General features: G+C 32.2%; 2 protein-coding genes across 2 annotated transcripts in view; both read right to left on the bottom strand.

Moving 5' to 3' along the window:
* LOC111044047 (serine/threonine-protein kinase D3) overlaps positions 1–7,111 on the bottom strand; it is a 199,283-nt gene extending 192,172 nt beyond the window's left edge. Inside the window, exon 1 of the mRNA XM_039427084.1 lies at positions 6,873–7,111. The gene's annotated coding sequence lies outside the window, so the exon portion shown is untranslated. The remainder of the gene's footprint in view (positions 1–6,872) is intronic.
* Positions 7,112–7,830: 719 nt separating this feature from the next.
* Positions 7,831–13,879, bottom strand: part of LOC111056489 (dynein regulatory complex subunit 7) — a 42,122-nt gene continuing 36,073 nt past the window's right edge. The window contains exons 9-12 of the mRNA XM_039426338.1: positions 10,491–10,601; positions 10,187–10,297; positions 9,348–9,542; positions 7,831–8,827 (exon numbers count right to left, since the gene is read on the bottom strand). Coding sequence (XP_039282272.1) covers positions 8,600–8,827; positions 9,348–9,542; positions 10,187–10,297; positions 10,491–10,601 — 645 coding nt within the window. The 3' untranslated portion in view covers positions 7,831–8,599. The remainder of the gene's footprint in view (positions 8,828–9,347; positions 9,543–10,186; positions 10,298–10,490; positions 10,602–13,879) is intronic.

Raw genomic sequence — 13,879 nt, 5'->3', positions numbered from 1 at the left:
AACAAAATTAAAAAAGCTTTCATTGAAACTGAAAGATAAGTTATCATTGAAGAGAAACAAGTTATCTCAACTGGATAACTGAAGGATATTGTGACTACTGGGAGAAAACAATCATTTATCAAATAACAAATTCGAACTACATGAAACACAAATCATGTTTCCGAATAAGCTCAACTAAAAAAGCAAGAGGAAACTTATTTGTTATCTCAACTGGATAACTGAAGGATATTGTGACTACTGGGATAAAATGATAAAAATCATTTATCAAATAAAAAATTCGAACTACATGAAACACGAATCATGTTTCCAGAATTAGAACAACTAAAAAAGCAAGAGGAAATTTATTTGTGAATTACTACGAACTCAAAAACACAGTTAATCCCATTTTGAAGACTTCTACTTTAAAAATCCTCTCTTCATGAAATGTTCAGTAGCTTCACCTGAAGCTTTCGGAATATGAGGGGAGAAAAATGTCAATTGCGAGGCGAGAAGCCAAGATTTTCCTCGTTCGCAAAATCAACCCTCACCTCCTTGGTAAATCTTCTTGGAAACTCCTTTGATAAATTTTCCCCTTCAAATGTATCCAACCCGATCCTTTTGACACTCACTAATGGTCTTATTTTTCTCTACATTCATCTCACTTGAAACCTTTTCCTCTGTGAATTATTAAACAAAACATTCCATTGGAACCTGACCTTGGTATTTCCTACACAGCAAGTGTTAAATAGAGAGATTTAATTAAATATTCCAATAAGTTTTAAGCCTTCAATTTTGAGGTTTAACCTTTTTGTATTCAGGCCTACTTTGAGTAGGATTTTGATAAGCTACCGGTACTTGAATATGACAAATATAATTTTCTGATGGAATAGTTCTTGAGAGAACAGCGAAATTAAATTGCATGGATTCCATTTAATATTATCAATCAATACATAATATTTATTTTTTAATTCTAAAATCCATTGCATGGATTGCATATTGGTTTGCGTTATAACGCTTTTTATGATTGAATTCATTTTTTCCTTGAAACACTCAATAGTTCCAAAACTTCATAAGACACTGATACAATCTATACTGAATATTACATTCTATTCTGTTTGGACACAGGGATTCAGAGTGTACGATGATTGCAACCACAAGAAGTAATGACAAAGATCAAAATGAAATCTCAAAAGTTTGTTCATCAGTTTTATAGTGACTCCAATACTATAATGATTACTTACGATTCTCTAAAAATGTTTATTCTTTGATCGACACTGAATTGGAGTAAAAATATGTATTTGAAGAGCACTATTAATTGGAAGGAAATTCAAAAGAAGATTCAATCATATTGGCAAACTTATGACTCATGAGTTTTACAATATTGCAAGGAATACGTTTTAGATTTTAGATTAAAGTGAATAAGAATTTGGACGATTGAGTTTGCTGTTGAACCACTAGCATGTTAGTAGTAGTAATTGTATGTAACAAAGCAGTAGATATAGCCTAGTAGAGCAATAGATATAAATTATGAATGGCTCCTTCATCTTGAAAAGCCAGGAACAGAGAAACATGGACGAATAAACAAGCGGCTGAAGGAGAGCCATTACATTAGGCCTGAATAATGGATTCGCGCTACTAACGAATTAAATGGCAAGCTGCGATTTTATATCACCTCTGAAGGCCGAGCTCGTTAATGAAAATTAGTGCTGCTCTCTGCTCTCTGGCAGACAGGGACGGCAAAGTTAACGACAAAGAGAGAGAAACACTGATTTTATTAAACGTACATTAAATTGGAGAGAGAAGGATAGACTGATAGACTATATTCAGGAGAGAGAGAGGATCCAACAACTAGGTCAAATAGTTGAGTGCGCCCTCTAGCCTCTCGGTATAGTGGCGGGTGGCCACAGTTGAAACACAGGAAACATTAATAGAGATCATAAACCGCTGTAAGGGTATTGTAATGGAAAGTATTCGAGAGTGGAGTGACCCACTTTCTGCGATTCAATAACAAATATGTCGCACCTTGAACGATTTGTAAGTTATTTATTGAGCTCCAGCACACAACCTCTATAGAATCTACTTTCAAGTCCATATATAGAAGACGTTTATAGTTTTGTTGGAGCAAATTAAACATTATTTGAATTAATTATTACAAGTCTGGAAGGGTGGCTGCTCAGAATGTGTGGTCCAGTTTAGTCCAAAGAGATTAGATCAAAATTGATTTGTTTAACAAAAAAAGTACAACATTTTGATTAATGTTAGATGTCTCATTTTCCAATCAAGTGAATTCAGATACATTGAAAATTTTAGTGTTCATTCTAATCCACCATGTCCAATTCACTTTAAATGTAAAGATTTTCGAAAGTTCATGAATTATTGTATAATTTCAGTCCGCGAATGGCGGCGAATCATAGGCAAGTTGATCAGACAATAGGAAGCAGAGCCGCCAAATTGAATAAAACTTAGTTGTATAGTATCAAGCAATTAAAACATAATGCATGTTTGAGGGCTTCATAAATGTTAAATCTCTTTTACTGACATGCAGTGACAGAAGTCTCTGTACAGTACTAATAGATACCCTCAATTAACCAATCAATCATTGAGATTTCTTCATCGAAATATACACACTTCTTGTAAAAGAACCTAAATGGTTTCTGGGAGAGTGAAGATTATTTGGAAGAATACTTCGGCCCGGTTGCACAAAAGCACTTAGAGCTGATATAATAGCAAAAAATCTGGTGTGGTGCACTCACACAACTTTCCTTGCCGTTATGAAAATTGATCATCTGACGATAGTGTTCCCGCGCATCTCAAGTCTACTTTTCTAAGATCTGAGCCAGCTGGTGACAGGACAATAACGCTGCAGACACACAAAGTCTGCTATCTCTTCATAGTGAATGATTTAATAGAATCAACAGTTGCCAACAGTTTGCAATTGAATAATCTTATTTTCTCGAATTTCGAGCTTATTTTCAATTGTAGGTGAAAATCATCCTAAATTTCATTGCCCTCTGATTGGTTTATCCTTTTAAAAATCATCCTAAGTTTTATAGCCCTTAAATTGATGTATCCTTTTGAAAATCATGCTAAATTAGCCCCTCAATTTATTTACCCTTTTGAAAAATTGTAAAGGAATTACGGCAAATTGCAGTATTATGATGATGATTGTTTATGGTATAATTCTAATTTGATTTTGATTATCATTGATGAATTGCAACCACTTCATAGAAAATTCTAGCAACATTCTGTCAGGTACAACATGTCAACATCACACATCTAATCACATTTATAATTTTTTTTAGCTTTGTTTCTTTAGCTATAATTTTGAATAGTTCTGTCTGAGGGTCGACTGCACCCTAACTTTGCTCTCTAGGAAAAATAAAGGCACTCATTCTAGTTTATTTATTGTTTATTTTCATCTCACTCATTCTCAATTTATTGAGGCTTTCACAACTTTTCACTCGATTTACAGCCTCTTTCACAAGCTAGATGGAATCTTGTAATCTTCTACTGGCACGATACTGCTCCAATTTGTATTCATGTTCAAGCATTATAGTTTGCACCATAAATCTTTGAAACACTGATTTAACCTATCTATTTGTTTTTTAATTCAACACCTTACTAATAGATATTACTACCAATTGATTGAGAAGAATATGTTTTCGGAAAAATAAATTATTCTGCAAGACTAAGCACATAGGAAGTCCGTATTGAGATGTAAATGAAAATATTGATTGTCAGATAAAATTCATGATTCACCAAATAAAGTCAAGTGTGACATGAGATACATTGACTTTTTGGCGGTACAAAGTTCGCCGGGTAAGCTAGTTTATTATAAAATGTTGGATGTTCTTTTATAATCTGTTTGATCATTAAATACAGCTGCTAAATGTTATTAAGTATTCCAAACTACTGTAATTTCAATTCTACTACAACTGTTTGCAAATTCTTAGGTTATTCAAATGAAAAATATTGGAGAAATTTTCTATGAACTTTCTGTAATTATCAAAGGATAAATAAATTCAGGTTAGTCTCACGTAGGACTTTGGAAAATGGATATAAAATACAAGCTAGCGTATTATAAAATTAAATAGCCAATATGTTCAAACAACTTGATTTCTGAATAGCGAGATACTATTGGAAAGTGAAAATAGATTCAACCAAGTAAAGAAATTGAATGATAAGTTGAATTACGTTATAACATAGAATATGCCACCCGAAAAAAGAGAATCGACAAAGAAACCAAGAAAAAGTATCAAAAAAGGAAGAGTAAACAAGAAGAAAAAGCAACAAGAAAGGAATGACCAGAAAAAAGAAAAAACACAATCAAAGCTACTAATTAGTACAAATAATCCCAGAACAGGAAATTCACATAAAGATCAAAATCCAACCACATACGAAATACAAAGAAAGAAGTTGAGAACCGTGAATGACGCACGAAAAAAAGGAAGAAGAAAGCGGACAGGTGACGTGGAGGGGGGATCACTCTTGCAGGTAAGTGACAGCAGTAGTGACGAAGAAGATGCAACACTGAGGAAATCTCAAAAAGTTATCGATGAAGAGAGAAGAGAAAATGAGAAGCCCTTGAGAAAGAAAGAGAGACCACAAAAGACACCAGTAATTCCGAAGTCACTTGCACTACAGAAAGCAGCAAAGAAAATCTCAAAGAAATATAAAAAGCAAAGATCAAAAAACAAGAAGTCGGTGATAAAAAAGGATAAATAAAAAGATATTCATTTTTTCACTTATTTGTCCAAACTATTTTAAATCATTTTTTATAAAAACAAAATAGTTAGACAAATCAAATGTTTCTTTTATTTTAGCGTTTTATTATATTGACAAATTTTAGAAGGAAGTAAAATTCATACACCTGAATTTGATTCAAATTTCAATGGAAGAGTTGATGAAATAACTAATTCAAGAATTAATAATAATTAAGACTTTGGTAGGTAGATTTCAAGTTGAAAACAATATAAAAAATATTTTTAGACGAATTTCATGTAGTAACTTAGTTGCATCCAAACTGAGATAGTCTTGAATTATCACGATCATTACTAAACATTAATTTTGATACAAGCTGTCCTTCTCCTTCTCAGTTTCCAGGTAATAAGATTTATTAACAGCCTTCCTAACAAATTCAGGATACATGGGAATCTTGGTTCTATACTACCCATTAAAAATTAAACTCCTACAAAAGCCACTCTAATCACTGCAAGATTTTTACAAGGAACCTCTTTTTAAGAGTCGAGCACCATCATCTTACATAATGTTACTATGGTCAGAGAATTTCGACACTCCTATCTGGAAACCCCAGTCCTTGGAAACGACCTCAGTATCAAGTAAGTAGATGATACTGATATTACTTTACTTATTTCAAATTGTCTTGAACATAATCAGAGGGGCTTTATAGATTATGAGCCGCAAAATAACGAGATACAGCACTACCTCCGTAAACAAAGCCCTAGTGCATCAGTGCGACGTCAGCACAGGTAGGACTCCTACACCTATAAAAACAATAGCTGATATAGATCAGCTGAAATCAATGAAATTTTATTGGTGTAGGACCAACTGTGCCGACGTCACACAAATGCACTACGGCTTTGTTTAAGGAGGTAGTGGATATAGGCCTATAGAGGCTTACAATAAATTATATAGAAAATCACGACGAGTTTAAATTAACTCATGGTAATTTCAAATAATAGGCCGATAAGAGGTGGCATAAAGTACAATTTTCAAATTTATTTATATTTTAGTTTTTTTTCAATTTTGGATGATACATTATGATAAATAGGCTAGTGAGCATTATTAATTCTTGCGATTATTTTTAAGTGTAACCCATTCTCACAAATTTAAGGTAAAGTTAAATCTGTTATTTTTAACAGTTGGACTGGTTAGTAATAATAGAATACTAAAATATTAGGTGATTATGGAGTACTGCATCTTCAAGTTTAGTAGCATCCGATAAATAGGTAGGTGAACACCTACGGTACTCTTCCTACGTTTTAACGTCATACGGTATACGCTTATCAGGAGTGGGATCAACCAAGCTAATGACTATCAACAATAAAAAAATCAATAAGAGTGAACAAAAAACAAAAATGATAAGGTGGTTTAAAAAAATGAAACCGGATGAACACTGCTAATGAGAAATATTCAAAATTTTTTAATTATCCACAATGATTTTTGTGTTATTTTAATACATTTTCTGCATGAGATAGACTATAAACTGCCTATTTGTCTTTTAATGACAAATGTTGAACTTTCCGCATGCATAAGATTACGCTTTGTTTACAATAATAAATAATTTTTTAAAAATATATATTATTACCGGTTTTTTTTAATATTCGCCAATTCAATTTTGATAAGAAAACGATGAATCGAACAAGAAAAGTTCTTCTTATACAGCACTTATCTACCAACAACAGTACAGTCTTGGAATTCAAAGGATTGCTCATTCAAATTCAACTCTTGGCTCTTGTCTTCCATCTCAAAGATACCGTTAGAAATTGTTGTTTATGTCCACGTTGAACTCTATTCCAGACTATTATCACAGACCGGATTGATCAGACACAAATGCTTTGAACTTTTACAAAATTATCAGGTCATCATAAGAAAGATGTTACTTCAAAATAAATTAATTTACTGTTAAAGAATAAGTTTCAAGAGTATGTAGACAAGTTTTCAAACAAGGACCTAACCCTATTTTCAACTGATGCGAGTAGTTTGGAAAGATCTGTAATAATAAACTGAATAACAGTCAATGGAATAAATATGACATGAGTATGAGTAATATGTGACAGTTAGAACCCATTATTTATTTTTTAAATTAGTAAAACCAAGTGGTATTATAGAAATACATGTTCTAGTGTCAAAATAAGGAAAACTTTACTCACCTCAATAAAAATCAACTGAGAACAAAACTGTGCTAAACAAAATTGATTAACTACAACATATTTTGAACATAGAACACACTGTCACTTCACATCACATTGTCACTTTTGATAAAATAATTTATTTGAAATACCGTAATGACACAAGTAACTCGCTTGACGTCAAACCTACTACTACAACAAACAGGAACAAACCTGCTGGATTTGATCTGTCAGATCGGTTCACTGGTTGTCGACTGTACCAAAACAAGTCGAGTCGGAGTCAGCGCCACCTGCTGCTCATTTCAAGTACTACGCCAGCGAACACAGATGACGAGATAACTAGAGTGGTTTGCCGCGAAATTTAAAATCGGTATCAGATTAAAATTTTGAAAATTTACTCATTTACTGTTTTGAACTAACAGATATTGAGCCCAAGTTATTCTATTAAAATTTTTAAAAGTATGATAAATAATCCATTTTAAGGCCTATTGAAATATTTACTAAGGATTTCTACGTTTTCAAATTTTACAATAGTTTTGAAGTTTGACTTCAAGCATGGAAAGCTGATAATCAACTTATTTTTCTCAAAAATGTGTTTAATCATTAGGAATCATGAATCTATATTGAAAAATCACCTTGAGCAAAGTGGAATAAGCTTAAGATTAATATTGCTTCCCAGCTTCAATATCTTTCTTAGGTAATTTCTTAGTTTCAACTTTCAAGTTTTAAAGATTGCAAACAACCAAACATTACAATCAGTCTTAGTACAGTACCTACCTAAATCAGGCAATATATTAGCCACTGACACTCAAATAAAAAACTACAATTCAATACGAATCCAATAATAATTGAGGAGCATTCAAGATTAAATGCTGTATTTAAATAACTCTTTTTTTAACCCAACGATAAAAATACAAAGTAAATTCTGTTGAAAAATCAACTAGCCTACTCAACTCGAAAAGACTAGAAAATTGTACAAATTTTATTTTTCAAAAGTTCAGATTTAAAAAATACAATTTATTACATTAGGAAATTTTGAAAAGTTTCAAAGCATATACCAATACAATAACATTTCCACGCTCAATAATAATAATAATTTTATAAATCCATTTTTGTTCCTAAGCAAAGATATTAAAATGTGTTCTCTTCCAAATATCTACATGGATCGGTTGGAGCTACATTTATCAATATGACTTTATGTTATTTAAGTAATTTTTTCTAATTTAGAAAAAGAATCATAGTAGAAAATAATTAAAATGAATGGATTTATAGTGAGGTCCACGTTATAATGACAGTATTTGATCAACTTTGGCTTTGCTATCCTTGTCTATCATTCGATAAAGCCGGTGGTACTATCCTTTTCTAGGTCCAACGATATGCCAATTATAATTTGTTCAAGAGATGTTGATCACGAGTATTTTTATAAGTTACAGTAAGCTACCGATAGTTACTAGTTGAATACAATGCTTTTTTCATATAATACTTTAATAAAATTTCATTATTTTTCACACATAGAAAAAATTAAAGTATTTTAATAGCCTATATTATGAAGATTCAATCAGGATAGCTTTCCAAGGATGAAAGTTTTCAATATATAGGCAGTTCTCATAAACTTGGGACTGTAATATTGGAATACAGCTTTATTTTGTAGTACCTGACTACCTGACCAATAGTTTCAGTTTTTGTCTGAATAATGAATTCATACACACTGGCCAATCACTGTCATAACACTATAAGCTTAGTTATATTCACTTGTTTTTGTGGATGGCAGAAAGTCGTTTATCGTATTTCAAGCATTCCTCTACTGCTTTGTATCTTCTCGCTGCAGTCTCTTTGTGTCTTTCCAGCCTTTTCTCCAAAATATGCAATTGGAAGATGATATCACTTCTTCTTTTCCTTTCTGAACAAGTTTCTTGATCTTCAGAACAAACTGATGACTTTGATAGCATATCTTCATCGCTCAACTTCATACTTAACTGAAATAACAAAAAAACAAGAATAAGAATCAATAATTTATTGATAATATTAAATTACATTTTATCTTGGAACAAAGTATACATACATTGATAAAATAAAAGGTTTTATGGTACTAATCATAGTACCTTTCTTATATCATAAGAATCCTTGAACAATACAAAAACTTATTTAATTATTAAAAATTTAAAAGCTCTATATATATTTTTGTGTGGCTCGTTCGAATCTCAGCCGGGGCAAACAGTTTTTGACCACAGCAGAATCACATAGATACGGCCACCCCGTCTTTCGGAGGAGACGATAAGTCGTCGGTCCCGACTACCTAAAAAGTAGTCGTCATCTCTCATCATCATCCCTCTCACTCATTACCCACTCATTACAAGCCTCAGAGCTTATATGGGTATCACCCTCAGTATTATTACTTTTTGATTAATAAGAAAGGGTAATATATCTTCTCCTTAACACTAAATATTTACCTGGATAATTATATTGACGAGATAATGGGAATCTATAGTAACTTACTTCTTCAAAATTGATTTTCATTCTATTGGCTCGGTTGACCAGAGTCTGTTTGTAGTTCTCCAAGCATTTCTCTCTCACTTGCAATGCTAGATCGTAAGGCAAAACTTCATCTTTGTCTCTACCAATCAGGTATGGAGCCAGAAAATCTATTCCAGCCTCAACTTCTCTCTCACTCTTCTCTTGAATCGCTCTCTCCTAGAAATATTAATTGCAGAGCAAATGGTGATAATCAAGTTACTCTCTAACATTGACAGATTAAAATTATGTGTAAATATTGTATACCGTAGTGATATTTATATAGAAGAATTTCGTTTGGGATTTCAATAAGTTCACCAGTATGGAGCTCAATGCAATTATTAGATTGCATTAGCTAAGTTGAATGAGACACTATCACGAAAATATAAACTTATTCCCCTTTCTACTTGATTTTTTTAGCATGATTGAAAATAACATACTTCAATGTGTAATTTGATTTGACTGATCCGATGAAACCTTGTTCTACTAGGCTAATTTGAAATAATTGAGACAAAAAAATCAAAGTATCAAAGCCAAATATAATACCAAAAACAAATCCAAACATGTCAATTCTCACACATCACCAATAATTTGAATTTTAAATTTTATGTGACCAACAATTTAATTTAAATTTGATACCAATTTTGTATCATATAGGTACCGGTAGCTAAATTCTAAAAACAAAATCGTATTTTGTTTTATAGAGCATTGGAATACATTATTATATTTTTACACAATTGAAAATATTATGCACGATACACTTACCAAGAATATTAGGACTCGAAAATTTACTATGTAAGCACAGTAACAGTAATTAAACTTACCAGCTCTTTCATTCCTAGTTTTGCATCCTCATTCCTCAGTTCGTCGAAAATGGAAACAGTCAAGTTTGCTTGTGCTGCTTCCAGGGACCTCGTGTGAATCATATTGTAAAGCTGAAAACCCAATTAATACGCCATAAAATATTATTGTGTTCTATCGCAAAAGTCACTTTATGAGTAAAGTATTTTTATAACTGTATTTGAATAAACTAGATTGTTATTGTCTTTGATTGTTTTAAAAGTGATATTTATCTAGAGTATGATCAATTATGAATATTTTTGTACATTTCGAAATAAAATACTTTACCTCGTCCTCCATTCCTCGTATATGACAAAGTGTCATTTCTTCATCCTGCAGACTTTTTACCATCAGCAAATACAAATCCACTTTCCTATCAGCTTCAGCAAAAGGATCTGGCTGATGGAAGAAAGGAAATTATGAGAATAAATTTGGAAAATTTACGGTAGGTTTTAATTTTATGAAATACAATAAGTTCCTGAACCTAGGAATCAGTGGACTTAATCCCTTATAGGACCATAGAACAAAAGCTAAAATTCATGCTCGAATAATCTCAGAAAGTACATTAAGAGAAATTCTGATTCAATCAAACAATAAACCCCAAACCTATTTAGATTGATTCTGAATTTGGTTGAAAGATTTTAAATACTGGGTGTTATATGGGATATAACTACTTATTCTATATACTGCTGCGAAAACTGTACTATGGTTGGATCTCAATTGGAATGGATTCCAATTTCGTTTTCATAGCGCTATATTTTAAGGTATTTACAAGTTATAATAAACTTTGACATATGTTAAGATTTAATTTTCTATCATTATTAATTTATACCAATTCTCACTTTACTAATGTGCAAACACAAATTGTAAGCAAAATATGGACGGCGGGAGAAGCCTCCACCAAATATGTAAGCAAAATGTGCCTTCACTGAATATGTAAGGGTGGGAAAATGAAAAACAAGAAAAGATCGTACAGGTCTTTGATATTTAAAACAAAACAATAAATTATTTGTACAAAATTAGAATTATAATTAGAAATAATAATAATCAGATGAATATTTCAAGGGCTACTCGCTTTGCTGCTAGTGAGGATTCATTTGTTGTGGTTATGAAAAATTTAAAACAATGACTCAGTAGTCACCTACCTTTATGAAAATGGCTTCCCACTTTGGCATCCACTGGTTGAAACGCGACGTTAATTATTAATTAAAAAAAATCAAAATAACTGATCTAATGAAATGGGTTCAGATCCCTTCCTATTTAATAATACAATTCTCTTTAAACTGCCCGAACTGTGACAGGAAAACTGTATTATAAAACAAGAACAAAATCTATCCCCTTCACCAGAACAGCCGGACTTACTCACAGTCCTCTCGAACCAGCTCACACACCCCACAAAAGTAAAATTTTGGGTATTAAATATAACTCAGTCAATGACAAACATGGAAGCCATTTCAAATACATATTTTTATCAGTCGCACAAGCGGCACGTTTGTTATTAAAAACAAAAAGAGAAGCTACATTAATTTTGACAACAAATGAAATAAACAATCTTTCTGTCGATGACAAAAATCGTTCAAAGACAAAAACACTGTTCATTAAACTTTTTCTAAATTAAAACTCTAAAATCCTGATCAATATGAGATAAATATATGATTCATATATATGTCCCATATGACCAGGTGACACATCACCAATCCCGCTGAAAGACTCGTCCCTGAGTCTGTAGGCAAGAGGGGAACAAAAAAATAATAAATAATAATTAAATAAAATAATATACTCCGGAAACAAACGTGCGCCTGATTGACTTGATAATGCTACTATACATTGAAATCAAACATTTACATAGAAAAGGTAGGTTACTCAAACTATATTACAAACATTCAAATCAAATTCAAAATGAAACTATGCTGCACAATAATATTGATTAAATATAAAACTAACTTTCAATATTATACACATTAATATACATTGCACTTTAATTTAATCTCATCTTGAAAATAAGACGTACATTAATATTCAACTTATTATGAAAAGAAAATCTCAATTGACAATATATTTATTTGTGAATCAACATTGAACTACTTCAAAAGCTGCAATAAAAATCGAAGAAGAAAAAAAAACTTTATAAGTACATATGACTCATAACTATATAGTCAAGAAAGAAAACAATAAAACAGTTAATCCATCAAAAAGCAACTATATAACTCTTAACTATCGATTATATGTATCTTAGGTTGTGCTACCGTTACAGCAGATAATTTACACACATACAACTTGATGCCTGAATATGCACAGAATAAAGTTAAAAACCCTAACCAGCCAAATAATATATAAAAAACAAAACTAGAGGAATTTACAACATCTCCCCAAGAATTTGGAAGATCTACTTTGTGAAATATATCTGACGATATTACGTCTTGAACTGTAAATTCCGGAACCTTTATATCTATATCAGTTTTTAAAATTTCGCTAAAATTAACAAAATTAGGATTGAAATGCGGTTGCAAAACATCAATTTTTAACGAATTAAACTTAACCCAATGTAAAGGTAAGTAATGGAGAACCTGAGGTTGTTTATCAACATTTGCGTCACACGGAAAAGTCTTTCTCACCATTATTCTCCCGCCGACCGAAATCTCGCAATGACAGGGTAAAACCACATACATTGCTCCCGGAATAGGTTGAAGATGATGAAACGAACCTCCCTCGCAAGTGAATCTCGTCGTCTGCAACCAACCCTTGGAATGCGTTGAGGTGATCAGCTACATGTTTTTCGTTGAATTCCAGCTTATGAAGTTCACCATCCGTCGCTACTGCACAGCAAAAATGAAGAAAATCGCCGGCAACATCGATCGCTCTGGTTTTTCGTGAAGCTTGAGTTCCCAAACGAATTGAAGAGTTGAAAGCAGCATGACTGTTGCGAAGAATTCCGTTTGTAGAATTATACAAAACTTCTACCGCATCCGCTAAACTGCAATCCTCTTGTTGACAGTTAGGCCAGAACACCCTTTCCGCCTGCAAGATGTCGAGCTGAGCTGCCGGGAAATCTACCTCGTATGTTAGTGGAACCGATGATTCATACGCTACAGCGTGACGTAGCTCCTTGAAGAAAACTCCCGCGAAGACCCTGACTGCCTCCAGTTGCGCCGTGAAAGTCGTGAGAATGAGAAATGACGCAAAATGTACTATAATTGACATGTTTATGCGTAACAGAACCTCTTACAAACAAAAAAACTCTACTTCGAAGCAACCGCAAATGAATCGTAATAAAAAAAAAATCAAGAGAAACGTTTACAATAATATTAACAAACTCGACGTGAATAACCTGATCACTCTAAAATCCTGATCAATATGAGATAAATATATGATTCATATATATGTCCCATATGACCAGGTGATAAAATTTTACTGGACTTATTAAATGGGCATCCGGCATCATGAACAAAAATTAAAAATATAAATAAATACAAACAAAAAGACATGATTCCTTTCAAAAGATTTTTTATTAAATAGAAACGACTTGACATGATCACAGCCACAGATTTGCTAGAGAATTTTTTTGAAACTATTATCTGTTTTACTCCATTTCAATCTCTAGATTTTATTAATCTCCAGTTTAATAGAGATTGATTGATTGTAATCTACTATAAAAACTAAACTAGTTTCTCAAAATT

Source organism: Nilaparvata lugens, chromosome 4 (assembly GCF_014356525.2).
Source record: "Nilaparvata lugens isolate BPH chromosome 4, ASM1435652v1, whole genome shotgun sequence".
Classification (NCBI taxonomy): domain Eukaryota; kingdom Metazoa; phylum Arthropoda; class Insecta; order Hemiptera; family Delphacidae; genus Nilaparvata; species Nilaparvata lugens.
Note: the sequence above shows the minus strand (reverse complement) of the source record. Positions and strands in the feature narration are given on the sequence as shown.